At 49.2% G+C, this 27,976-nt stretch overlaps 1 protein-coding gene across 7 annotated transcripts in view; it reads left to right on the top strand.

Moving 5' to 3' along the window:
• The window catches only part of LOC144120441 (neprilysin-2-like), an 85,127-nt gene extending 57,831 nt beyond the window's left edge, over nt 1–27,296 (top strand). For all 7 annotated transcript variants that reach the window (XM_077652834.1, XM_077652832.1, XM_077652830.1 and 4 more), the window contains 11 exons: nt 5,629–6,359; nt 7,120–7,206; nt 7,930–8,558; nt 9,109–9,173; nt 12,419–12,470; nt 13,923–13,990; nt 14,814–14,944; nt 17,092–17,157; nt 21,780–21,875; nt 23,441–23,517; nt 27,042–27,296. In XM_077652834.1, coding sequence (XP_077508960.1) covers nt 5,629–6,359; nt 7,120–7,206; nt 7,930–8,558; nt 9,109–9,173; nt 12,419–12,470; nt 13,923–13,990; nt 14,814–14,944; nt 17,092–17,157; nt 21,780–21,875; nt 23,441–23,517; nt 27,042–27,141 — 2,102 coding nt within the window. In that variant the 3' untranslated portion in view covers nt 27,142–27,296. The remainder of the gene's footprint in view (nt 1–5,628; nt 6,360–7,119; nt 7,207–7,929; nt 8,559–9,108; nt 9,174–12,418; nt 12,471–13,922; nt 13,991–14,813; nt 14,945–17,091; nt 17,158–21,779; nt 21,876–23,440; nt 23,518–27,041) is intronic.
• Nucleotides 27,297–27,976: the final 680 nt, after the last annotated feature.

Here is a 27,976-nt window from a genome sequence, read left to right as displayed (position 1 = left end):
CGTTGTTGGAGTGCCAGTCTTCCGGAGCGTGCTACAAGGCGTAACCGTTGCTAGCACCGTCTCATGCGTGGTGTCGTTTTCATGAGAGACGAGGAAGCTGAGCTGAGTGCATGAAATACAAGAACGGTGGCTGTCAAGATTGGCTGTCAGGATTGTGGGCCGGCGTGAAAGCTGCGCAGGTACTTAACGGGCTCTCAGAGTGCCTGCAGTTATAAACCGACAGAGCGTGTTCTTTCGGCTGTTTCTAATGTTTCTTATTTGAGTGCTGCGGCTCTCTGCTTATTTTCGCGGTAGGTACTCTGACGGTGCATGCACGAGTAACGTATTTCTAAAACTCGCCAAGAAAGTGCGAATAGCGAAAGCTGAAAGCACAGGACAGGTCGGTGGAATTGCGATGTGTTTATATCCAGCAGCAGCGAACAGTTCTGTCACCTTTTATTTTCGCGCAAACCTAGTTTCTCGCGTTAAGTAGACTGTACTCATTTGGCTCCAGTGACTCATGGCGTTCAAAGTTAATTAAGCACATCAGCGAGGGGCACTGTGTCTCACCTCTTAGCTGGTGTTCAGCACATGGGCTGATGACACAAACGCGTCGAAAGCACAACCGCTGTCGCCGCACCTGTGTTTTCGCCGCGCGCTGTCGACGATGGGAAGCTACACCGACGCGAAGTTCGCTTCATTTTAGAGTAATTAACGTCAGCATCCGCCCAAGATTATCCCTACGGCTATGTATAGTAAACATACGCAACTGTCTCACAACCTTCGCAGTTTGTTTTACCCTTGGGAGGGGCAGGTGGGCACATTGAAGAGGGGAGGGCCTAATAATACAAAAACAAAGCTTATAAGAACATTCTGCTTGTCATGCGTAATAAGGTGTAGAAAACTGTCCTTTCGTTGGACCAAGACCATTTTTTTCTAGACTGCGCGCACACACCGAGAAGGCTTTGAGGATTTCTAATGTAGCCGTCCGGTTGTACGCAGCTGGATGCTAACGAGCATATTACTCACTTGACTGAAATCTGCTCCAGCTTGCTGAATTCCCGTAAGCGCTTTGGCCTAAAATGCAGCCCTCTTCCGCGACGGCCGTGTCGCGTTGATTGGAGGCGCAGAGCGCGCTGAGCTCGGCCGGAGACGTGCCGTATCCGCCGCCGCTCGAGCATTCAGAGCGCGGCGCCCTCGTCTGCGCGGCACCGACGCGCGAAGGCCGCCCACTCCGCCTTCTGGCTGGAAGGGAGCAGTGCTTATCCGGCCACATCTGAGCCGCCGTTGAGCCGAGTACTGCGTTTCCGCTCGCCACGCTGCCCAATTTGAATGAAATGTCACTGCCGCCACCTGATGCTCAAAGCACAGGCACCTCCGCGGTATCCTGCGTTCACGAAGCAGTTATTGCATGTAGTGGCTTGCACAGTATGAGGTGAACGTCAGAAACAACGCGCTGCAATGCCAGAATAAAATTAAAAAATCAATCTCGCATCTCGTTCGCGCACTAACATCACCAGCAACAACGACGTCCAGTCTATAACCTCCGCAGGGCAACAAAGGCATTCCCCACTGATTTATAATTTGTTCTTTCCTACGGCAGCTACGGCCACCTGATAACCTCAAAATTCCTGATCTCATGCGCACAACCGACCGTCTGCTATCCTCTGCTACAGCTTCATTATCTGGGAATTCAATCGGTTCCCTCAGGGACCATTATTTATCTCTCATCCGCATTACATACCTTCCCAATGATCAACTGCACTTTTTTTTTATTTCGGTGTATATTAACTTGCGTTGGTTCCCTAACCACCTTTGCTCTTTTCATGTCTGTTAACCTGGCCGTGCCATTTTTCTTTTCTTAGCTGTCTCCCTATATTGTCCATAGTTTAATATCAATTTTTTTTACCACTTCTAATACCTTTCTGCATATCGTTAGCTGTAGTTCCTTTGCCAACCTGTTGAACATCGCTGTAGGTTTCTTGATGTTAAATTTCAATTTCATCCTTCGGCTTTGAATGCATAGTTTCTTAGTCATGCGCTGTTATTTCTTCCCCCGAGTTACTTAGCCAGGGCACTGCCACCAGGAAACCGGATGTTATCAAGGTGTTCTCCGTAAACGTTTATCCCCAGCTTACCTCTCTAAGGCCTTCTCTCCAGCTCCTCTGAGCGTTGTACTACAATTATCTCAGTAAGGCATGTTGCCGGGCTAGTTGGTTTAGCATTTTTTTTGAAGCTTGGAAAAAATCCACCTTGGCGCAAATAACTTCACACAGACAAAAGAGACAAGGAGGCGCCTGTCTGTTGCCTCCTTGTCTCTTTTGTATGTGAGAAGTTATTTGCGCCTAGGTTGAATTTTTTCCAAGCTTCAAAAAAATACAATCATCTATTCGGCCTGTGCCTAATCTAACCCACTAACCTCGCTAAGCGCTATGGCATCCCATTTGATGTCCGCTACCTCCTAGAGCAACACAGCTTGGCTTGTCGCATCACTCGATAAGGTTCTTGTATTAAACGTTGCCAAGTTCAGATTTCAATAGTGGCCTGCCCGGATCAACAGATTTTTTTCACCCGCAGGCAACAGGTCTTGGTCAGCCTAACCGCAGCCACTGGTCGTATGACTGGAGGAGAAAGCTGAGAAGGTTTGGAAAGAAGACCCAGAGAAAAGGCTTTCAGAGGATAGCTTGACAACATCCAGTTTGCTGCTGACTGTGCCCTGCTAAGGAACTCAGGGAGGGATGCCAGCGCATTACTGATGGCTTCAAAACCGAACGATGGACTAAAATTTAATATGAAGATATCTGGAGCAATGTCCAGCACATTGGCAGGAGAACTAAAGCTTACGGTAGGCAGCGAGGCATATGCTGGTTTGAATAGCGGGAGCGTAACGACTGAATTAGGGTACAAAAACAAGGCAAGCAAGTAGGCAAGACAAGGCGCAGTCTGTCTCCTTTCTGTTTGTCCTGTGTGCCCTGTTTTTCGCTCTCAAGCAAATATGCACCAACCGAGCACGCACACTGGGCCTCGAATAGATTTGCGCTGCGCAGAAAATAGGCACTGAGAGGATTCCAATACTGCAGAGTTATCTCACAAGCTGATGCGTGTAATGCTGGCAACATTAGGCGATAGAAACCGCCATATTCCTTCTGGCCGGCTGCGCGTGGTAAAAGGAATGCGATACTCAGAACGTTATTTGCAGTGACTCCATCCACAGCACATCGTGACCGCTAAGACTGAAATGAAATTCGGTTCAGAATTCCGGCTATTTTTGCTTGATATTTGGATTTTCATCCTTTAACTGCGGCCCTTCCGGACGAGAAAATTCAGTCATGCTCACAGTTTCTAAAACCTTTCCAGCGGTACTTTGCCTTTCATTTTTTTTCTTGCGCACTAAGTGTTTTTTTTTTTCTAGTTGCCGGCTTGCTTTGTTTCGCACTCTTTGTGGAAATATCTTGGGAAATTCTCGTCTAAACCCATATGTGCGTGACAAGCCGATGCTCAAGGCAATATGGGCTCAGCCCTTGTCATGCACTCAGAACCCCCCCCCCCCCCCCCCCCCCTAAAAAAAAGTAAAGGAATGAATGGAAAGAAAAAAATGTAATTCCCGCCTGTGGCTTATTGCAGTGATGAAAGTTTAAAGAATTTTTTATAGGAATTTGAAGCTTCTGAACTTCTCAAACAACGCGCGGTGCTAAGAAACTCATTGATACAACATCTGCGCAGAGCCGGCTTCGGAGCTGCGCGCATTGCGCGTCATATGCTTCGGCATACTCTCGGCAAGTACGGAAACCGCGAAAGTATTACGTGTGCCACGTGCTTTGTGCGCCGGAAACGCTGCTTTCCCGAAGCGCATTCAACTCTGCCGCTCTTTGCGCGGTTCGGGATTCGGCTGTTAGTACACAACTTCGCGAAGCGGCCCATGCGCCGAGCGACACGCCGCGGGCTCTCCGTCTGAGCGCGTGACGGGGCGCCGTGTGACCGGAAGGGCCGCGAGGGACGCCTCGTTGTTTTCTGGCTCCCCTCGCATCTGCGAAAACAAACGCACGCACGTACAGAAGAAAGAACGAACGGGGAAAGCGTGCCACTACTATCGCGACGTTCCGGAAAGACGCCAGGCCGCCGGCGGTCGATGGCACCGGGTAAGCTGGCAGAGAGTGCGCAGCGTCGGCGCATCAAGGAGACAAAAGCCTCGAGGGTGGCGTGTAGTGTGTGGCCTGAGGATAGGCTCCATCCGGCAGCTAAATGCGCAGATATCCTTCAGCGACACTGGCTCAGCGGTTGGTCCAACAGGCGGCCCCAGACTTGGGTCTCGAGCCTTCGTTTTGACAAATTGCGCTTGAAGATTTTTACTGGAAATTTTATTCTTTCAGCTTACCTGTCGAGGGAGAAGTTCGCATCAGTTTATACTGAAGGTACCGGAAATAGGTCAGATAGCTTTACTTGTAAAGAGCACGTATACGTAAGGGAGTTCTTGGCCCGAGGGGCTCGTGCTGTCTTTGACGTTGCAAGGAGAGCAGTGTAACGTATCGCATTGTAAGATGCATTGAGGGAAGCCACCCAAGTACAGAATCACTGTCTGTGTAAAGAAAACCTAAACCTTTCATGCAAACGCTCTCAGCATAAGTGATCAGCGCATCGATTCCTAATGTATTTGGAACGAAGGCAATGAAGGCAATTATTTCTGAAGTTAGGGATTCGAGAACTGAAAGTAGAATATGAAACAAATTACAATTCATACATTGCGAATTATACCGTGGGTAAATATTTGGGCGGGGGGGGGGGGGGGGGGTGGCGTTGTACGATCGCTCCAAAGATAATCTCTGTGTAGCACATCTTGTACACCCTCCCGAATGAATTCTCCTAGCCTCCAAAAATTAGAAATAAAAGACGTTAGAATGCCTTGCCGGGGTATTTTATGTGCTGTGAGGTGTGGGGAAATCGGCGAAAGTGTATTGAGGGCTAAATCGTTACGTGTGCCCTTCGTGATCATATTTGATGAAAGCTGATAGCTGGCCTCTCGAGAATAGCGTAGCATGTTCTCCCTTGCGACTTGAGAACTCCGTCGTATTGTCCTCCAAACTCTGCTGATTAATTACCGTGATCACCCACCGTAATTCAGGCAGAGGGCACCTCGCTAGCGTGCATGAATTTTGCGAGAATTAATAATAATAATAATTGGTTTTTTGGGGAAAGGAAATGGCGCTGTATCTGTCTCATATATCTTTGGACACCTGAACCGCGCCGTAAGGGAAGGGATAAAGGAGGGAGTGAAAGAAGAAAGGAAGTTCTCAATTTTTCGAGGTTCTCAAGAAACAGCATGGCTCGTGCTTTACGAACAGGTCTGGTTTTCTTTAATTTTAAAGTGTGCTCCGCTTGAAAAGAGGAAAACGTCTGCAAACTCCAATGAAGGAAACTTTCACGGTCTCCCGGTATCTTGTCGGTCGTAGGAGCGAAGGGCAGCACACAGTCGCCGGTACAACCAACCCGCCAGTGAGCATTGGCTGTGTGGAACGGGCACTAGCTTTAAGAAACGAACGTTGACAACTGTGGCATGTACCACAAGACTCAGCCTGCAGGGGGAATTGCGAGAGGTTTCAGCTGGCCGCCGCTTATATCTCGTTTCACGTGTGCGTCCCGTCGTCGTCGCAGGTCGTGCCGGCGTGGCGCTGCCGTCGCAGGCCGACCGGCTGATGGGCGAAGATGCCAAGCTGTGCCTGTCGCCAGGGTGCGTGCAGGCCGCCTCGGCGCTGCTGCAAAACATGAACCAGAGCGTGGACCCGTGCGAGAACTTCTACGAGTTCGCCTGCGGCGGCTGGGTGCAGCGGCACCTGATCCCCGAGGACAAGTCCTCCCTGTCGCAGTTCTCGCTCATCCAGGACCAGCTGGACGCCAAGCTGCGCACGCTGGTCGAGGAGCCCGTGCGGCCGGCTGAGCCGGGCTTCGTGCACAAGATGAAGCACATGTACCAGTCGTGCCTCAACACGACCCTCATCGACGCCACGGCCGAGGCGCCGCTCAAGCGCGTCCTCACGGCGATCGGAGGCTGGCCCGTTGTCGAGGGCGCCTCCTGGAACGCGTCGGGCTTCAACTGGCTGGATGCGCTGGTGCAGTACCGCTCCTTCGGCTACAGCCACGACATCCTGCTCGACCTGTCGGTCATCCCGGACTTCCGCAACAACACGCGCTACATCATCGACCTGGACCAGACGTCGCTGGGGCTGCCCGACCGCACGTACCTGCTGCGCGGCCTCAACGACAGCGCGGTGGCCGCCTACCTGCGGCTCATGGTGGACGCTGCGCAGCTGCTCGGTGCCTCCGACAGGGCGGCCGCAGAGCGAGAGCTCCGCGATGCGCTGCTCTTCGAGATCACGCTCGCCAATGTGAGTGCGGCCGTTCGCAGTTGCAGGCTGCAGCAGCTTTTGTATGCGGCCACCTTCATTTTCGATGCCTGCTCTCTCCGGATCGGACCCGTGCGTTGCGAATGAAGGCGATAGCGTGGAATGCTAAGCTTTGCTTATGTGTCGATACATTAAATCAAATGTCTGAAGGTGCTGGAAGCGGGAAAAAAAAGTTCGATACACATATAAACTGCCTCGTTCACGGCTGCATTTATAGGAGGGCACTGTCCAGACGTCTAGGTACCGCAAAATCAGCAAAATAATATTATTTTAAACGGGTCAACAAGATCATCGAACTCGCATTTTAGCTATCAGTGCTTTAACAAGTTTGTTCATCTGGTCTTACAATAGTATCCCTTGGTGTTCGTTGAGGCTAGGCTCTGAAAAATGAAAGGTTTAATAATAATAACACACTCTCTTTTTTTTTTGTCCGGAGTGAGCTGCACAGCTGTTGCCGATAAGAGTATACAGGGTAGGGAGCATTTGTCAATGTATACAGAGACGAGAGCAATAGGCTCGTCAGCATAGCGAGCTTGCTTCAATGGCTTCAGAGCTAGAAGCCCTTTTTTTTTAGCAGCGTTTTTTCTGCCTCCTTCCCACTGTCGCCACATGTTTAATGCCGTTGGCAACATATGGAGAAACGAAAAGTGCATGTTTGCAGCGCGATAGCTGACGCACGTGTTCAGCGAGCACCGCATGACTGTAGACGATACTGCACTCACGACCGATGCTTTTGTTTCAGTATTCGACGCCGCGTGAGGAGCGGCGCAACATCAGCAAGCTGTACAACAAGATGCCGCTCAGCGACCTCAAGAAGCTGGCACCCAAGGTCAGTCAGGCAGTCTTCCCTATAGAAGGTTAATTGACCGGCACCTTACCGCAGAGCGTTAACTGATATCGCGCTTAGGTGGAGAACTATTGCACCAGAGGGTTCTATTTAAGGTCATATACCAAGAATTTAAGTCAGCATACATATTGCTGAGGTTCTCAACTTTTTGTCAACTTTTTGGATCATGGGAAGTAGCTGGGCCGGCTGGTGCATGATTCTTGGCAAAACAGCGCGCAGGGAACAGGACGCACACAAGCAGACAGACACGTACAGCGCTGTGTCCCTGCGGACTGTTTTGCCAAGAAATTTTATGTAGCGGATCCGCCCACATGGGATGCTTGCGCATTTTTTAAGGCTAATTTGGAGCAATGACGGTAACCCGAGGTGCTGCGAGCTTGTCCACCATAAATTGCAGCGAGGACTTATATTCGAATCGTTCTTCTAACATAATTACGGCATTTTTGTAAACGAGTCGCAGGCACACACAGAAGGTTTAATAATCTATACTCCGCCAAGCTAGGGCTCCTTTTAAGCCGCTAGGTATTTGTTACCGCTGCCACTAAAGACGCTGAAGGACCTTAGAAGGAAGCGCAAGCACGTTGAGATGTTTCGCTTGCTCAGTGACTCCGTTTCATTGTTTTCACGCTATATATACCGGACCCGACGAAACTTGGTCGCAATCTCCTGTCGGGAGGCCGGGAGCCTAACGCTGCGCTGGCGCAGATCGACTGGGACAAGTACTTCAACTCGCTCCTGGTGGACCCGGTGGCGGCCGACGAGCCCATCAACGTGGTGGTGCCCGAGTTCGTGCAGCGCTTCGAGTCGCTCATGGAGACGACGGCGCCGCGCACGCTGGCCAACTACATGGTGTGGCGCGTGGTGCTCCAGTCGTACGCCAGCCTGAGCAAGCCGTGGCGGGAGCGGCTGCAGGAGTTCAACGGCGTGCTCACGGGCAAGACCCGCGAGACGGCGCGCTGGGAGCAGTGCATGGGCTCGCTCACGGGTTCGCTGGGCATCGCGCTGTCGTCGCTGTACGTGCGCCACTTCTTCCAGGAGGACGCCAAGGGCGCCGCTCTGGACATGGTGCAGTTCATCGTGCGCGAGTTCGTCACCATCCTGGACGGCATTGACTGGATGGACGAGCAGACGCGGCAGCGGGCCCGGGCCAAGGCGCAGGCCATCCGGCCCTACATCGGATACCCGGACGAGCTGCTCAACGACGCGCTCGTCGAGGAGCACTACGCCAAGGTGCACCTGAAGCCGGACGACTACTTCGAGAACATCATGCGCCTGCGCAAGTGGTCCACCGACTACGCCTTCGGCCAGCTGCGCAAGCCGCACATCAAGGGAGAGTGAGTGCGCCTTCTCACGCCACGAAAGGCCTAATATCATCGATGCATAAAGTAGCGAAACGGCCGCGTTCATGGCCGAATACTTCGACCTGGAAGCTAAGCCTTGTCGGCAGTGTCATGTTCCTAAAACTGCTGCTGCGATTTGTGCGTAAGTTTCTGGCTAATGATCTAGAGCAGGCTTTTTGTTGTTGTTAAAAAGGATGCAGTCAAGGCTATGAAGTCGTATACATGCAACAGAATCCCGTACATTTGGAATCTGATGCTAGAGCATTTAGCTCTCTGTCGTTTGTTTTTCGCTAAAAAGGTAGTTTTCGACCCGTTAGGTGCCAGCGTAGTAACACCGCAGTCTCGACAGCTGCAGTTGATTATGGTCTGGATACAAGTTTTCGCTTGTTCGTGAGAATTCGGGCGGAACAAATTTAAATGAGATTCGCGAAAACTTAGTTCAAGAAGACGAGCTTGTGCAGATGAGGGTCGGATTTCGCAAAAGTATTGTATAGGAAACCTCGGTTTTGAGCGAACACTGAACACGGATGCGGTCTTTTTGCAGATGGAAAAAGCATGCCCAGGTGGCGGTCGTCAATGCCTACTACAACAGCCTGGAGAACTGCATCGGTGAGCCTCTGCATGCGCCACGGCCGAAGTCCCAGCAACAGAGCAGCTTGCAATCTCCTAAAAGAAGCCGCCACTTCCGCCACTTTGTAGTCACTGCGCAAAAATATGTCCTTATGTAGTTTGCGGTTAGCACTACTGCACAGCACCCTCTGTGCCAACTCAGCGTAAAGATACCGGGGGCAGTGAAGCCATGTTATAATTAAGTAGCCTTAGGCGAGAGCAGTGTTGAGTTCAAATCCAGTGGCAAATCCGTAACGAGCCTCCCGCTCCGCACACAAAGCGCTGGGTCCGGCGGGCAGCACAAGAACCAACGCAAGTGCTGTGCAGTTATCATTCATGCGCAGTGCACATTGCACAGTTACTCAAGAAGCAGCGGCACTGCCCGCGGCGCTTGCCCCGCGTAGGTGTGGAGCTAAGCCTCGTGTTGAGGCCTTAGTTATTGGAATGAACTGTTCACAGCTGAATAGCCATCTGCTTCAGGCCTTGCAAGATAGCTAGTTCGAATAAACGTTTATTATTAGTTCAATCTGAAAGCTGCTCAGGTATCAACAAGCCTAAGTGCAAATTTATCCATATTTAGGAGTTTTGAATATCAAAGTTTCATACCCTGCACTCGATGCAGGTTAGGCCCAGCTAAGCTTAACCGCAAATTTACTCATCCCGTGTGAGCGTTGTCTTTTTGAAGAGGCATGCGATTGGTTTTGACGCTTAGGCAAGCCCTTAGCTAATGTCGCAGCAGAAATACAAGCACGCAGTAGCTGTTGATTCCACGGTATAATTCATTGCGCATTTGATGGCACCCTCATTTCTTGTGCGCTTCTGCATACCGTCTTACATACGCCCTCAGCTTTGGACTTAATTGGCGAACACTGCTGGCCGTCAGTGGCTCTTGCAGTGTTAGCTTGTTTTTTGCCAACAGAGCTCGTTTGGGCTGCGCGCTAGTGGGTTCTACTGCTTGCTGTCTGAGCCGACAGACCTTTCAAACAAAATAAAAAAGCGGTGCAATCGTGGGGCATAGTGCGAACCGACCCGTCTGCTGAGGGCAGGACGGAGGGGTGCCAACGAACGGAATGCACTACGCGGACTCCAGGCCGACTTGGCCGATTTTGACAGAGCACTTGAATTCCTCCACTCAAGCCGCCTATGTAACGATATCGCTTCTGTGGTAAGTTCATCCGAAGTTGTCCAACCCACTGCGTTTGCATGCATCAGGCTGCGATAGCTTCGCCCCTATCATTGCGCACTGTGGTAGGGGGAGGCTCAAGTTGCGAGGATGCAATCTCTTCATTAAAGGCTGTCGCAGAAAAAACCCTTATTTGCTATGCCTAAACGCCGCAGTCATGCAGTCATGTATTGATGTCAATATATCAATTTTTTCGTTATCCGCTGGTGCATTGGATACTTATTGTCCTAATTAATTTGGTTCCACAATTGAGTGCCATTATGGCACTCGGCTGCTGACCCGAAAGACGTCGGTTTCATCCCGGCCCCGGCGGTTGAATTTTGATGGAGGCGAAATTCTAGACGCCCGTGTACTGTGCGATGTCCGAGCACTTTAAAGAACCCCAGGTGGTAGAAATTTCCAGAGCCCTTCACTACGGCGTCCCTCATAGCCTCAGTCTCTTTGGGACGTTAATTTCCCATAAACTAAACTAAACATTCATTACCAGAGCTGCTATTCCTATACATGACTATGTAACGTTGCAACCAAAAAAGCGAACGTGTTTTTTGTCTGCGGAGTCGTTGCCGAATACCTGTTTCAGAGCGTGTGGCGTTCAGTTAGTCGTCAAGGAGAAAATGAAATGCGTTAATTGTTTCCGTCGCAACTAATTTGAACGACAAAGACTATACTACCTCCGAGCTGCCTGTATCATAAGTGAAATTTAATGTCCGCATGTCCGCAGCCTCATCTGATGCTATTGCAAGAGCGGGCGCACATTATCGGAGGATTTGCCCTCTCCTCTTCCCCTTTCCCAGTGCAGAATAGCAGGCCAGATATACATTTTTCTAGCCGACCGCTTTGCCCCTCTTTTCATTAAACTTGTCTCTCTCTTGATGTTATTTAAGAAACATTGGAACAAGACTACAAAAATGCAAAGGTGCAACAAAAAAATGCTGACACTTAATCATCTTTCTTGCCTTTCTGTATATTCTTCCCCACTGTAATGACCGTTGGTACTGTAGGCAATAAATAAATAAACAAAAATATTCATAGAATCAAATGCTTCTACACTTCCAGCAACAGTAATGCACGAATGACACCAGGATCGCAAAAATTATGAGCTCACTGCGGCATCCGCTTTGGAGGAATGCGTAAGCAGGGACGCCTCCTCGTTCCTCTTTGTCCCGATTTGCCTGTTTTAATCAAGTTCCATCATTGCCCATTTTGAGTTTTCAAACTTGGCGCCACGCTTCGTTTTCAAATATGTCGCCACGCTTCGCTCCGTCCACACTTCCGGTTCTTCAAAATTTGGCGCCCCGCTTTAGCTCCTCCGACTTCAGGTGTTTTCAAATTTGGCGCCACTTTTGCTCTGGCTTCGCCCACCTTTTGGACATTTTTGGCTATAATTAATTGTCTAATTAATCCACTTTAGCCATTCGGTTATTTGCACATCCTCTTTCGATGCGCTATCTGACGATACCATTATTTTCCCGACATACCAACTAGTTCCTCCGTTATAGGACCGAGATTATCTAGTCCACGCCGAAACCGCCTGCATAGCCATACAATGCTTGTGCATTAATAATGTGCTTCAGTTTAAAAAGAAATAAGCTACTTTATAAGACGTTAGTACGCGCGAACAATGTATGAAGACATCAGTACGCGCGAAAAATGGTGAACTTCCGTGGTGAATTTCTCATTGAACATGCCTCGGCAAACCTGACGTTGCTATTCACTGAGGCACATTTCCAAGCACTGAATTTTATGAATCTCCGGCATTCAGTCAGTCATATTCAGAAGGTGTCGTTAATCCTGCAACGGGAGATGAAAATGTAAAATAAAACACAGTCGCTCGCTGAATGGCATGGAAGGGATTGACGCTTGCTCCTCCTTGTGCTGTCTATGTACTCGTCTGCAAGCGCTGTGATTCTATGATGTCTCCAGTAGATGTTCAAGTGTGGATGGAGGGGGGCCCTTTCTCAAGCGGCGCTCGTTTTAGTCCAATATGGCCGCTGGCACTCCCTGTTGTCAGACGTCGCTGCTGCCGTTGACGACCTCTGGCGCCCCTTTTGTCGTTGTGCAGAGTTCCCCGCCGGAATCCTGCAGGGCGCCTTCTTCTCCAAGGACCGGCCAAAGTAAGCTGTTGCCCTTTGCATACGCATTTCTGACATGCACTCTACGCGAGGAATTTATTTTTCTTGTGAAAATCTGCACGCCTCGCTGCCGGTCCACTGTCTAAAGTAACAGGGTATCACGTAGAAGCTAGCTCGGCAAGTCTGACATCGTGGTGTCGAATCGAGCAAGACGTGCATCAAATGTCTATTTTGACATTGTTCGTGCTTCTTGCTTTTTTTTTCGTGGTGTGGATAGAGTTAAAAATGATTATAAATCCCATAGAAATCATAAAAATTGAAGAGATTTGACAGTGGCATGAAAACTAGGAGGATAATACACACCCAATACAAACCGTTCTTGTGTCTTTAGGTTAAATTGCTATTAGGCATCTTGTTGGGAACATGATGCAAGAATTGCGGACTCGAGTAAATATTATAGTATATGCAACCGCTTACTAGGTCCTCGAAGAAAAACGAAAAAAAAAAACTATATTTCGCGTCATCTGCGCAGGGATCGCGGCGCATTTCGAGTAGCCTTTGTCTTTTTCTTGACCATACAAAGCGAACTAGACTTACAATAGCCCATTGTTGCGCGCCTTAGCAGTTCCTTTCTTTTTATACCGCAAATTTTAACTCTTTAAGAAGCGCTGTTTTCATGCCTAAATCTCCACTTTGACAAACGGCGAGAAGGCAAAAACGTCCGTGAAAACCAGGATAGAACGAACGCGAGGTCTTTACTGTCATGACAATGTTTCCGACGAGCGGGATTCACGACGAAGGCAGGCCGATTTGCCGTAGTGCCGTGACAGCTGGCTACTCGCCGCCGCCCCGCCTCCAGCGCTGTTCTTGTTCTAGCAGCGCCCGGGATACGTGCGAAAAAAAAAAAAGCTGGACAGCTAATGACGATGTACGGAATGCTGACAGCCCGAGGTTTCAGTCAGCGTAAGAGGCTGACAGAAAAGATGGGAAAGGAACTCATTCGAAAAGTGCTCATTGCGGTAGCGGCACGAACAATCGGCGGACTTGCTAAAAAGAAACAGACGCTTCAACAGAATGGTAAGGAACTGTCTTTGTCGTGCGCATCCATAGCGATTGTTCACGTTCTGATGCGTACGGGCCTGAGGTTATGGTTCTTTGTTGAACACTGGTGCACGTCGTAGACACCTGATACGAAGGCTGCTGCTGCGCCACGTTAATACTTTTATTAGACAACACCTGTGTAAGGTTTCGCTCATCCGACGCGCACAGCTCTACCGAGCGGCCAGCCAAAGCGGAGTTTTGTTTATATTTATGGGTAAGCTATTTTGAGGTGTTTTTCGAACTTTTTCACTTCTAAAAGCGGCAGTGGAGCGCATGACTTCTGTAGATAACATCGTCCTTGACACCTTTCTTTACCCGATCTCAAAAGGCCAGTGATTTTATTGTTGAAAAACACTGTTACATCGTTTCGTTCTCTATTTTTCTTTTTTGCAGCTACATGAACTACGGTGCCATTGGATTCGTCATCGGACACGAAATAACGCATGGCTTCGATGACAGAGGTGAGCCTTGTTTGATGTTCAGATAATTTATACCTCATTTTCTGCCCCCCCCCCCCCGCTTCCCGCCTCCGCCTTTTAATAGGTGGTATGTGGAGTATAGTCCGACGGCGCTTTTCCAGAGCGCTAGAGCAGCGTGCACCGGAAAGCGCGTCACCAGAAAGGCCTTTGTAAGGATGACAGTTGCGAGTCATCGGCCTACCTGGCAGCGGTCGCATCGTGCTACAGCTCAAACAGAAAACGTATCTTCAGCCTTGTATTATTTGGAAGCAGCTGTTTCAGCCTTATGCGTGGTTCCAACGGCTACGCAAGAACAGCAGGTGCGGAGTTTCACGTGTGGACTCCTTTGAAAAGAAAGTTACGAGAGTAGCTATACTGATAATACCACGTGCAAGGCTCGCGGCACTTTGCAAGTGAAGCGTACTCAGATTTAGCTGGAAAATATTGAAATCAGTTGACGGGTTGTGCTGCTCACATGGACAGGAATGTCAAGAACCCGGTCATCGGAAACGACACCCTTGATGGGAGCGCACCTTGATGGGCAGCGACCTGTTTGCGCAATGCAAATGAGACCGGAACCTATTTGGATCTGATACAGAACACGTGACCTGCACTAAGAGAACGTTTTCTGTTCTGACCGTTTTGGTGTAACTTACTTTTCATTAATTTTTTTTATTGTTCAATCGCTCACTCGTTTAAACACTCGTAACTTCACACACACTGTTCAAATAGGACAGAGAATTGACGAGATGGTGCACGGGGCAGAATTGACCAAAACGTTTAGCGGACACCATACTTTGTGACCCCTTCTCGGTGTTTGTCACAGGGCGACAGTTCGACAAAGACGGCAACAACGTGAACTGGTGGGAGCACGAGACGGACCAGCGGTTCCGCGAGAGAGCGCAGTGCATCATCGACCAGTACGGCAACTACACGGTCGCCAAGGGCACCATGAAGGTTCGCGCTTTTCTGCTGCGGCCTTCGACTCCGTTTCGCCGCGTTTTAAAGGTGGTGCCTGTTAGTGCAATGGTCGCGAAATTGAGGAGATTACGTCTGCCTGTAGTCCCCACCTTCTGCTCAAAGTAGGACCCTCTTGATCGTACTAGTTGCAAAACATAACTTAGGACAATGCATTAAAATTTCGTGCTCCGATTGGTCCAGAACACGGCGGGGAGCAGCCTGTTACGCCACCCGCGTTTTCAAAGGAACTGCTCAAGGCTTACAAAGGCACGACTAGACTAGTAGTGGGGGTATATTAAAATAATAATAATAAGAAAGGATAAGATTTTTGCTAACCCCGGCATCTGCCATCGATACTGAATCACCTGAGCTGGGGCAGCGGAAATAAAGGATAGCAGGCAGAATGGAGAAATGAAATGAAAGAGGCGAGGGGACAGGAGAAACGAAAGATATACGCCGCCACCAGTAGATGACTCCTGAGCTCATAGGCTGCGCCACTGTTTGTCGACATCTGGAAACTGGATATTGGCATTGGCCGGATCTTGGTTCGGACTTCAGCAACTTGTAGCTTGAGAGAACTCTGGTTTAAAGTTCAGCGAGCTTAAAGTTCGCAGGATTCGGCCACTGCGTTGGTGGGAGGTAGGCTGCTTGTAGCGTGGGGATCATAGCATTACTTTTGTATGGACTAGCTTGTTGATAATTTTGAGTAAACAAAACTTAGCCGAGCAAAAAATTACGAACAGTTCCAGTGTTATGTTTCTTTGCCCTTCTCGCCAGTTTGTCGCGCTTAACTACGGGGCGTAGCGTCTGTATGCATCTGTCAAGGCATGGTAAGACCGCCTCTGATTGTGATTACGTCACCTATCGGACACCGACGAGGAGCGTTTCACTGCGTGGGGGGAGCTCTACCAATCCGCCTTTTTCACAAGATGTACGTCTTCTGGGGAGTGGAGAAAACTCGTCTGCTACTAGTTGAAAATAATAATAATTGGTTTTTGGTGAAAGGAAATGGCGCAGTATCTGTCTCATATATCGTTAGACACTTGAACCGCGCCGTAAGGGAATGGATAAAGGAGGGAGTGAAAGAAGAAAGGAAGAAAGAGGTGCCGTAGTTGAGAGCTCCGGAATAATTTCGACCACCTGGGGATCTTTAACGTGCACTGTCATCGCACAGCACACGGGCGCCTTAGCATTTTGCCTCCATAAAAACACAGCCGCCGCGGTCGGGTTCGAACCCGGGAACTCCGGATCAGTAGCCGAGCGCCCTAACCACTGAGCCACCGCGGCTACTGGTTGAAAACAAACGCATGTCGGAGACGCAGGCACGATCTGGCTCCACGAGGAGCCAGCTGCGCCTTCGAAGTGGCAAGTTTGAGTGCTTTAGGGTGCCTCGATGCGCGCGGGGGAGCAGGCGCATTGAGGCCCCCTAGTGGGTGGGTGGGTGAGTGGGTGTATGTATGTATGTATGTATGTATGTATGTATGTATGTATGTATGTATGTATGTATGTATGTATGTATGTATGTATGTATGTATGTATGTATGTATGTATGTATGTATGTATGTATGTATGTATGTATGTATGTATGTATGTATGTATGTATGTATGTATGTATGTATGTATGTATGTATGTATGTATGTATGTATGTATGTATGTATGTATGTATGTATGTATGTATGTATGTATGTATGTATGTATGTATGTATGTATGTATGTATGTATGTACGTACGTACGTACGTACGTACGGACGGACGGATACGGCTGAACCCTTTAAATCAGGCGGTGCTATTGATAGCTGCCGCCACCTGTCGCATGCACCTCTCACTAATATGAACTGCGCATGCTCAGTAGGAGCAGGCGTTTTCATTTTCAACCAGTGTAGCTGGGCGAGAAGAGGCTCGCATGCCCAGAGCGGCCTTGTGAAAAAGGCGGGTTACTCCCAACAGTTCTTCCACGAGCAGGCGTCTGAGCATTGTAGAGCTCCTCACGGACCTCATCCTAGCCACTGTACCCAGTGAGGCTTTTCGACGTACGCTGCCCGTGTGAGACCGCAGTTTCGCATCACGAAGCCAAATCGAGCTCGCGTCTGGGGCAACAAAAGACAGGCGGCGTTCTCATGAAGGGCGCTGTGCTGTCTTGCAGGTGAACGGCGTCAACACGCAGGGCGAGAACATTGCGGACAACGGAGGCATCAAGGAGGCCTTCAAGGTGAGGTCTTTTTCACCGCTGCGTCTCATTGTGAGTCGAGCGCAGAGGAGCTGCTTTAAGTATGAATGCATCATTTTCTTCCTTCATAATACCAACGAGGTCATTGAGATATAACGCTTTTTTAACTATACCGCCACTGCGTCATCGATGCTGGTCGTATTCAGCGTGAATGGACTGCTGACTCACTTGTGACATGCGCACGCTCGCTTCGGAATGGTCATTTGGACTTGTCTGCGGGCAGACGGCGATCGCCGGCATACAAGCTTCACTCTGTTTAGCCGCGCGCTGAATGCTCCGAGTCTTCTCATTTCTTTTAATGCCCACAAGCCCCACTGGTGGACAGTATCATTGCAGAATTAAGTTCAGTAGCTCTTTCTGCGATTTCTTTTTATTTGTAGGAGTCGTTTACACAAGCAACAGAGAGAAATTTGGGACAGACTACTTATTCTGCCTCCACAGCGACCCAGACGAGCTCAATTGCCCTCATCGCATTGTAGACACCGAGCATATGCTTTTCACTTACATTGAACTCTGCTGAAACATCACCTTATTTCTCCCTATATCCCGCCCACAACATGGAATGCCTGGCTGAACTTACATAGACCTAAAGACAAGTGCCTGCATTTTACTGACATTTCACTGAAGCTGCGTTTTGCAGTACTTTTGCGAAGAGGGCTGTTTATATGAATCACGACCGCGACTAGTATGTTCTGGCTGGTTTATCGCTTTGGCCTGTGCATTAAAGGCTTCGGTTAGAGAATACTGGCACCAAATAGGGCGTTCTTTTGACTTGGAATGAAATTCACTATGAAGAACAATTTTTCTTTTCCTTCTACGAAATGTTAAAAAAAATCTCAAACTTCTTCCCAGCGAGTAGCTGTTTGTCCACACTTCTCTATCATGTGCCCTCTTCGTCCTAGGGTTAAAAAAAGAAGAAACATTTGTTTCCAGCATTTCAGAGCAAAATGTGGACCATGTTATTATTCTATTAGACGTGACGTTAAAAAGAAGGCGATTATTTTTCCGTTCGACTCTTGAAAGTATCTGAAGGTACACGGAGAGTATTCTATTCAGAATTCTTTTGCAGCTTTAGACGGGCGTGGCCGTTTCTTTTTTTCTACGTAAGGATGCCTGACAGCTCCGATATCTGGACTTCTTATAGCTAAATATTGCATTGTTCGCGCAGATGAATAGGAGGAATAGCTCGCTCACAACATGTCGCTCAGGCCTAACGACGATTTAATCACATTTCGGCGCGTTGAACAATTAATGACACTGGTGTGACGGGCTGACCAGTATATGTTTCGTAACTGCTCGTTATAAATAACCTGCTATCGCTTGTCATTCATCGGCGTTATGAGTGGAAGAGCCTTCCCGGAGGCCTGAAGAACAGACAATGACGCGCGTTTCGCCGTATTTTCGTTTGTAAAGCGACCGCAAGGCCGTCACCGTTGTAAAACAGTAGCTCGGCCCTGATGCAGTCCACTGACTTGTGGAAACAGGCGTAGTTCCCCATCGTGCATTTCTCGTGTTCATCGATTTGATGGAATGGGCCTCGTATCGACGCTGTGAAGACTGCAAGCGAGAAGGAGGAAGGCGTCTGCGTCTTTCTCCCCCAACCTCTCTTCCTGTCCCCTCTCCTCTTTTATTTAATTCCTCCATTCTGCCTGCTATCCTTTTATTTCTGCTGCTCCAGCTCAGGTGCTTCAGTATCGATGGCAGATGCCGGGGCTAGCAAAACTCTTTTCCTTCCTTTTTATTATTACTTTAACATGAACCACTTACCACTACTACTACATCTGCGTCTTGCTCGAAAGGAATCCCCTTGCGCTGATGCGGCACCAGTGCAGTTCCTTCCTTCTTGTTTGAGTCATCTTCAGTTTAGCCTAAGCCGCATCGCTCGACTTTGTCGCGTTCTTCAATCCACGCCAGCGTCTTTTGGGCGGCACACGACCTGTACACTTCTGAGAGAGCTTTGCGAACGTGTCGCTCGCGTGCCTCTCTGCGACGCGGAGAACTGGCTTGGAGCCCCAGTGTGCCGAAGTGCGGCGCGCCTGTTTTAGAGAGTGGCTCGGTTTGTGCGGAAACTGAACTCAAGCATCGATCTATAACGTGGGAGTTATTGCGTTCGACAAATTTCTACGCAAATGTGTCCGTTCACTCAGTCTCTCAAAAAGGAACGCCTCCGGCATATATTAGATGATTCGCATGCCTTAGCAGAATATTTTCACATGCAAGAACCCTGTTACGGCATCCGCTTTACGTTTGTTACTGGCACATTACGGACTCGCTTAACTCTGCGCATTAATTGAAGACAAGTGAAAGGTTCGGAAAGCAAAAGAAAGGAACTCGGTGAGGATGGAAACAGCTCAGCTAAGACGTCGCCTTACAAGCAGGGCGCTGCCCCAGAACGTTCAGCTTGTGCAAATCACCGGAAGCATAAGCCTAATTCTGCGTGTTGATCTGTTCTACCGATTTCCGCACTTTGCTATGGATATGTACTACATTCGTACGACCTTTGAAATTCGAAAGGGGACATGAGTGCTTTGAATGAAGAGGAAAGAATAATATTTTGAAGCTACTAGAAGGCCAAGATATACATAACGGGGCGGTGGAAATTTACTCAAAAAGACAGATTGCCGTACCGGGACGTGAAGCTCTCTTAGCTGAGGAGGCCATGGCAGCCCTACAGTCCTGGGAATTTACACTGGATTAGGTTCTAGCTAACGCAAATTCCAATAATTGCAGTTAATGTGCACATAAAAGCTCGCTGGCACAGGTATTTCCCTCCGCCATATAATTCTACAAAACGCACTAAATGAAGTTGAGGTAAAGTGCGTCTTTTTCTGCAATGATTTTCCCCCCGTTTCTTGACCCGGGTGGTGGAGCGACGAAAGTGCGCGAGCCTTTGAGCGTTTACAGAACTTCACGCTTATTAGTTCAGCTATGTCGTTCTTGTAAAAGGCGTTATACAGGATGACGTCAGTGCGACGATGCTGAACCCAGCACGAAACGAGCAGCTAGTTTTTCCAAGTTCTTTCCGCGAACTCGCTCAGGAGGACACATTTTCTTTTTTTTTTTAAAGAAGAAACGAGGAAGTTTGCGAAAGCTGTAGGATGTAATTCATTTTGTGAAAAGAATCCCCCAGCTGGCGCGCCTGACACAGATGCATAGCGACCGGAGAAGTGCGTCGTTCTGCCCATTTGCTGGTGGCACAGATCGAAAATCGGGAAGAGAATTACCAAGCGGCGGCGTTTTGAAATCACCAAGAAAACAAAAAAAGGCTCGTTTGGTTGGAGCGGTTCTCCCCGAATTCAAAGTGTGACGTTGGCCAAAGAGGAAACAAATTTTCCTCAACACGTCAGTGTGCAAAAAAAAAAAAAAAGTTTCCCTCGCAAGGTAGGTAGGTAGGTAAACTTTAATGATTAAAATCAGAGGAGTGTTTCTTGAGGCTTGTCGGTGGGACCCTCATTCCAGGGCTTCCCTGGCTTGAGCTGTCAGATGCACCTGTTTTAAGAGGGCTCCTTGGTCCTCGATACGGTCGCTGGTCACCATCGTCTCCCAGCGCTCAAATGACGTGTACTGCGTCTGTAAGTGGTTCGGTTTCACCCGCATCCCCAAGAAATGTGAGAGTGTTGGACGGGTCTGGCACCATGGGGATGTATCAGGGTATAGTGTTGGGTGAATGAGGTGAAGTTCGTGGAGATGAGGGAAAGTGTTCGTTTGGATCTGACGAGGAAACGCTGAGATGCGCGTGACGCATTTGTTGTGTAACGAAAAAAAAGGGGGGAGAGCTATTTTTTATATGACCTTTCTTTTTCTTCGCCTTTGTTCCTCTGTTTCGTAAACACGCGGCGCGTAGCTTTTTGCTCGCGTCCGTCACGAAGGTTTGCAGCGCGCCGCGTATTGTTGGCCGCTGTTTTCTTGGCATGCGAGCGCACGCACCGGCCGGTATTGCGACCGTTGCCATATGAGAGCGGCTCGCGAATCGAATTCGTGAAATTGGTTTCCTGCCTTGTGCTTTGATAGCTTGTTTCTGTAAGTTCGGGTGGAAACGTAGCACGGTGGCGATAACTCTGGTGCGCATTTGCGTACAGTTAAATGTGGTGCTCCTGTCTTGATTCCGTCAGTTACAACTGCATTGAGCTCTGACATGTCAACGTAATCTCTTGTCGCCAAGCAAGATTAGAAAGAGGTCCAAAAGAAGAGAGGGGGAAACAAGGAAAGATTATAGCTACGTCTTTATACACCTCTCCCAACAAGCGGGGCTGTATTAGAAGCGGCAGTGAAATTTGTCGAAGTTCGTTTCGTTGGTGGTGCGAGCCAGCTGTCTCCAGAGGTAGGGTGCAGTAGCGGAGTATTTATTTTTGCACTCCTTTATTACAAATATCCCTCACCTTGGATTATATTTTCCTTAACACATTAAGCTAGGTATGTGTGCAGGTTTTAAGGAAGGTGGTGCAAGAGGCTTTTCGCTGGCAGCCTGCACGAAGAAATGGCGGTTATTTTTGTCGCAGTTTTCGGCTCTCTTAGGGCTGAATGTTTAGCCAGTCTGCTTGGCTCGGTGGACGACTCATTGCAACTTCTCAGTGGTAACGAAGCGATCCTGTCTGGCCACGCAGGCCTACCAGCGCTGGGTGAAAGAGAACGGTCCGGAGGCGGGTCTTCCGGGCCTGCGCTACACGCCGCATCAGCTCTTCTGGATCAGCGCTGCCAACGTGAGTGTGGATAAAGCTGGCGCATTCTTGCTGCCTGCTGCGACGTCATAGCGCATGGAAGTGCTGCGAGAATAGTCTTGACAGACATCGCATGACAAACACGCTGCGCGCGTATCTTCCCCTTCATGATCATCTGGTCCGCGCAGAGACATGCCAGAAATGTCTGCGAAAAAAATTTTGAAATCGTATGCATACGGACGTGCAGCATCCACAAAGTTGCAACGTCAAACGTAACTTAGCCGTGCTGCGCGTGTCAGTTCTCATTGGTGCAACGCTCCTGCGCAACCGTCAACCAGACAAAGCGGGTCTATACCCGGTACACTGCGTGACATCCGCGAACTTGTCCCACGTCTTGCGATGAGCGTAACTGCCTGGTACGTAAATGATTTGTGACTGCACGCGATTGCCACCTGTGTGTGGCCTTTCGCTCGGTATTTCGCGCCGTCCTTCGCGCAGCAGATGAAGGGGACAGTGCAGTGGCTTGAGACGAGTACTGAGAGAAAATTAGCTGAACATATTTCAAACGGCAGCGTGAAAAGACTAAATACAGTACTTTTTTGTTTTGTCTCCTCTTCTGTCTTTAACCTTTTCGCACTCCTTCTAAGAATGGGGCCAGCCTTTGCCGACGATCCCATGTTTCCATGTTACTGAGCTTATCAGAACGTTTTTTTTTCTTTTTCCTCTTGTGTAGGTCTTTTCAAGTTTTCCGTGAATAAAGTTGGCTTGTGTGGGGCAGGCCCCAGTGCAACGCATGTTTATTCCATTTATTCCAAGCGGTGACGTTCAATTCGGGGCCGCAACGTGCTTGGAAAACTCACCCCTGTCTCGAACACTCCTAGACTTTAACCGGATGTCGGAGACCTGCAAAGGAGTCCATAAAAAAGAGCGAGCAAAAGCGTCGACGGCACAATTAAACGCTTCTAATTAGCTACCGAAAATGGAAGGCTGCCGCGAAGCGTATGTGTTGTGAGATGTTGCGTCACATCAGACGGTGAAATGTTGCGTCAGAGTAGTCGCAGTAACACACGTCCTTTAATCACGCCCACTTTTTTTGCAGGAAAGGAATCAGACGGCTACTCTTTTCCTTACAAAAACAGCGCCGCGTAGGTGGTCGCTATCGTCACGAAAGCTGGGATGGTTAATAAAGGAATCCCCCTCGTTGCAGTAATCAGCGTTTACCGACAGGTCAAGGTCATGCAGAGCAAAGGTGGCCTGCGATGGTTCTTGTCTCTCGGAAAGCTAGTATTGAGCTCTGCACTTTCAGCGCCGCAATTAGAAAGTTCTCTTCTCACAAACATTAACGTTGAAGACGACCGCCTTCCGTTGTGCTCTCAATTGTATTACATGTAAGCACCACAGAAAACTCAAACGCTTTTGGCGTGCTGAAGAGCTGACGACACTGCCCTGTTTTTTTTTTACCTTTTTATTCATTTTTTAGTTAGCGGGTTGCGTAGCGAAAATCTGCTGGTGAGGCCGATTGATATTTTCTGGTGTGAACTCATTTCACAACGGTCACTTAAGTTGCAACATTGAGTGGAGTGTGTTATTCGGGATCTCTGTTTCAGGTATGGTGTGGCAAGTACAGACCGGAGGCCATGAAGCTGCGCATTATGTCCGGGTCGCACAGCCCGCCGTCATACAGGTGAGCCCTGTTCATTACTGGCGGACGTTGAACAACGCGCCGAGAGTTTGAGAGAGAAGTGCACACGCCGGGCAAAGCTTAGCACAGAGACTAAACCCTTTTCCTGTCCTTCGCTGACTTGTGAACTGAACACGTATGGAGCATGCAGCGCCCAGACGTCAGCGCCTTGATTTTTTCCGCTCATAGCCGCCGCTTGAGTCTCAAGAAAAACAACACAGTATAGTCTACACGACGCTCGTTCGACGTGATTGTGCACCAAGCCTGTCGCAGCAACGCTGCTTGTGACTTCGGCAAAGCTCGGACAATTGGCGATGGTTGGCGAGTTGTGCCCACAGCCTTTCCCCCAGGCTGCGGATTACGACACTGCTGTCAGCTTGGAACACTTCACTGCAGGTTCCCTGTAGCATGCGGACCTGGCAAATGGTCCAGTGAATCGTAATGACGAGTAACACCCCACACATAATTAATCGCCGTAGAGCAACATATATACGCACGGCTGCCAGCAGCGCTGCCGAAACGCGAAGCAAGTGTCGGGCTTGTCGGTACTGCATGCCCAGGGACAAGACGAAAAGAAAGGTGAGAGACAGGCGCTGACTAACAACTGGCTTCAATTCCGACTTCAATCGCTGCATCATAACAGGTAGACGGTGAGATTGGTTGTCCAGGGAAATTACTGAAGCGCTTGAGATACACTACGCAAATGAACAGTATATTGTCGAAAAGGAGCTGCAATTTCTGAGGGTCAGCGAAAAGTATTTTGTTTTTTCCACGCGCCTTTTCTGCCACCGCTTTTGATAGCTTTCAACCACTTAGTTAGCCTTAATTTTTTTCCACCCTCGTTTTTTTCCCTTTACCGTTTTTGTTTTGCCCGCCTTTTGGCTACGGCTCTACCTTTTTTTACTAGTTTTCTTTTGTCCCGGCCCTTTATACACCATCCGATCTTATCGCTTTTAGTTTTTTCTAGCCCCCTTTTTATCCTTTTGACGAGACTGCACTGTTTCACAGCGATAACTGTTAGGCGCCCGTCCCTGGCGTGCGTTCCGTAGTCGTCCGGAGCCGCTGGGTGCGTTAATAGCATCCCCCAGTGGGTGGATGTCATCAACGCACCCGGCCGTCCCTAACGCAGTCACCTTATATCGCGGGCAACCTGGGTCGCGTAGCCTACGGATGGCTCTGTTTGGAACAGACGCCTGCCAGTGCAGGGGTGCATCACTTAATTGACCGCTACACCAGTGCGATATGAGGTCACTATCTTTTCTACCTCAAAATATCACTAAAACTAAATACCTACACACATGTCGCTGAATTTCGCGTTACATAGTCGTAACCGTCCTCTGAATTTTTTTCGCTGATCGCGCCCACAGTGATCACGCGGACTCCACCCATTTGTGCTAACCGTACACGTGTCTTGCTCCGAAATCAAATTTCAGTTGGTCTGTAGTCAGTCAGTGCCTGCGTCTGTCCATCCCTTCGTCCTTCGTTTTGTTCCTAGCGCTGTTCTTTTAGGCATGAAGAAAGCAAGCTTCTTGCCTTAGAACCAAAGACCAGCAACAGGGGATAAAAAATTTGGCCCCCGATTTGCCTGGTTAAACTAAATGCCATACCGCTGAGCAAGGCTCCACTTTCTTCGCCGCTCTTCTTCGGCTTACCGCTTCGCTGTATCTGTTCACTCACTTCAGCGATCTCTTCTTTTGAGTTGCTCCTCAGTTCACCGTGCACGTCGTTCGGCTCCAAAATCTGTCGAACGACTGGCTTCATCCATGATCTGCCGTTTGCTGCACTGCACGTTCCTCTGGCGACTTCAGCCTTCGCCTGGCAACTGCATGTGCACAAAACGGTGTTTGTTGCTCTTCATCGTCACAGCCTCTCTCCACTCGGCTGCAGCTGATGCAACAACACCCTCCTCCGAGCTTCCCAGAGTAACTCCGAGGCTTCAGGATCGCGCATCACGGCCTTTTCGCTGGCGACCCATCCAATGCTAGCGCGCTAAAAAGGGCTCTGGGGTTCTGCTTGCTGTTCACTGACGGATTAGATCACGGGCCTCCATAGTTTCGCTTGAGCTGAGGCGATTACAAAGCCGCCTGTGTCCAGTGAACTGACGCATACTGAACAACCTCTGTGGGAGGGGGTGGTTGTGGCAGGCCACTGCGGCGTACCTCAGACACGAGGCGTATCTGCAGCACATGAAGATTCAACGATTTGCGCTGCATGTGCACTTCGGGTTCCTTAATCTATACCTCCCTGAGACCTGTCCATGGGAAATTTACCCTATATTTTACACAGCAAAATCGCAGGCATGGCAGCCATGGAGGAAGGTGCCGTAAAAAGCTATTTTTCAGCTACTTTCAGAGCCTTCCATATTGTATAGTAACTAGTAAGTGCCGTCCAAGTCATGTTTTGAGTTATCCTCTTCAGGAGAACTCAAAGGACGGAAGTCTCGCCGAAGTCGTTTTACAGTTTTAAAAGCTCTTAGTCGGAGTGCCCGGGTTCGAACACGACCGTGGCGGCAGCGTTTCGATCGAAACACGCAAAGGCACCCCCTTGTGCTGTGCGATGTCAGTGCACGTTAAAGATGCACAGGTGGTCGAAATTATTCCGAGCCCTCCACAACCGCACCTCTTTCTTCCTTTCTTTTTCCAGTCCCTCCTTTATCCCTTCCCTTACGGAGCTATTAGGATGCCAGCCGACATGTGAGAGATACTGCGCCATTTTCTTTCTCCAAAAACTAATTTTCAATTTCATTTTTCCCAATTTTTAAAGCACGCATATTCACTTGCATTCCATCACGCGTCGAAGGACTTTGAATAATTTATAACAGCACTCGTAAAAGTGCTCCCGACACACACACACATTAGTGCGAAAAGGTCGTTCTAATTTTCCTGTGTGCTTCAAAAACATCATGATTTTCTCCAAATAGGACATTTCTGAGCTCGCAGCCACAAGTTCGGAACGGCGCAAATAGGAGCGTGCGAACAGTAGTTTTTCAAAAACGAATCGAATAGAATCCAGTATTTTCACGCATATTCGCTACCTGGGTGAATATTCGTGCAGCCTGCCTCAAGTCTTCCGCGTTGCTCAATTTTCGAAGCCATGTGTGGGCATTATGAACGACGCCGCATTAATGGACCGCGTCGCGGCGCAGAACCTTTCATTCCGCGCACTGAGCGGCGTCGGTGCGGGCCCTGTTTTTGAAACAATCGTCGATGGAAACTACGGCGGGCCTTATTCGAACTTCGTGCCAACTATTCGAAAACTTGGCAGCGTATTCCATTGAATTCGAATAGTTTTGCATCTGCACTATTTCATTCGGTTTACAAAACGAGTAGAAGGTTATTCGATTTGCTATTCAAAAATTCCTAATACTCGCACATCCCTAGTTTCGGAACTTAAACTAGCATGTACAATGCGTTATAACCAATGCGGAGATAGAATTTACACTTTGGGTCTAGGGGCATGGGAACGTCCCGTGGTTCCATCGTGAGGCGTGGCTGTGGACGAGCCTGATGTGGCACCTTTTTGCGCAGGGTCATCGGTCCAATGTCCAACACGCCCGAGTTCGCCCAGGAGTTCAACTGCCCGCCAGGATCTCCCATGAACCCCGCCAAAAAGTGCGCCGTGTGGTGATGGCCAGGCACCGCTCACCTGCCGGGAACATTGCTGTGCGAGATGGACACTCCGGGGGGTGACGCCACGGTGCTGGGCTCAAAATTGGCCCGCAAAACTGTGCGCGCGTGCATGTAGCACCCACAGGCCGTGAAAACAAGCAGTGCGCACAACAATGTCTCCTGTGTGTTTGACGGCGCTGTCGCTAGCTGCCATGCGAGCGCTGTGGTTGGTCTGCGGCGGTAAGTGATGTCTGGGGGCGGCCGTTTGCAAACCACACCCAGTAAAACGTTTTACTCCATTTTGGGCCCTGATATGGCACTCCCATGATTTGGACCTACTTCTGTATCCTCTCTACAGCCAAGTTTTCTTCATTACAGTTCTCCTCCTTGCCCGAAGGGGTTTTCACGTTTCGCCATTTATCATGTGTGTGGTGAACAGAAATGGAGGATGCTTCTCACGTATGGACAATAGCGCCACGCCCAGAACATCTCATGCATTTTGTCTCTCTTACGCCGCTTTGTTAACAACCAAGCACTTATTCTATTTTTTTTTCCTTTTCACAAGCGTTCACTGCATTATACTCGCGCGATTCTGAAACCAGCGAGATACCTTTAGGTCAGCTTGTGAGCTATATTAGGAAGCTGAAACGTGCTGAATCTGTGAGCTGTAACTGTTTGCTGAACGTGCTGTTCTGTAACTCAGCTCCGGGTCGCTGCCAGGCGACCGACGCGTCCAGGTGGTGTTGGTTGCCAGCGGAGAATCGCTGGGAAATCGGCGCTGGTGGACTGCGATGGCTGAAGGACACATTACAAGGTTTCCTGCGGCGATTTCATTTGTATGGGCTTTTTGCTCG

The sequence above is a fragment of the Amblyomma americanum genome, chromosome 2, assembly GCF_052857255.1.
Source record: "Amblyomma americanum isolate KBUSLIRL-KWMA chromosome 2, ASM5285725v1, whole genome shotgun sequence".
NCBI lineage: Eukaryota > Metazoa > Arthropoda > Arachnida > Ixodida > Ixodidae > Amblyomma > Amblyomma americanum.
Note: the sequence above shows the minus strand (reverse complement) of the source record. Positions and strands in the feature narration are given on the sequence as shown.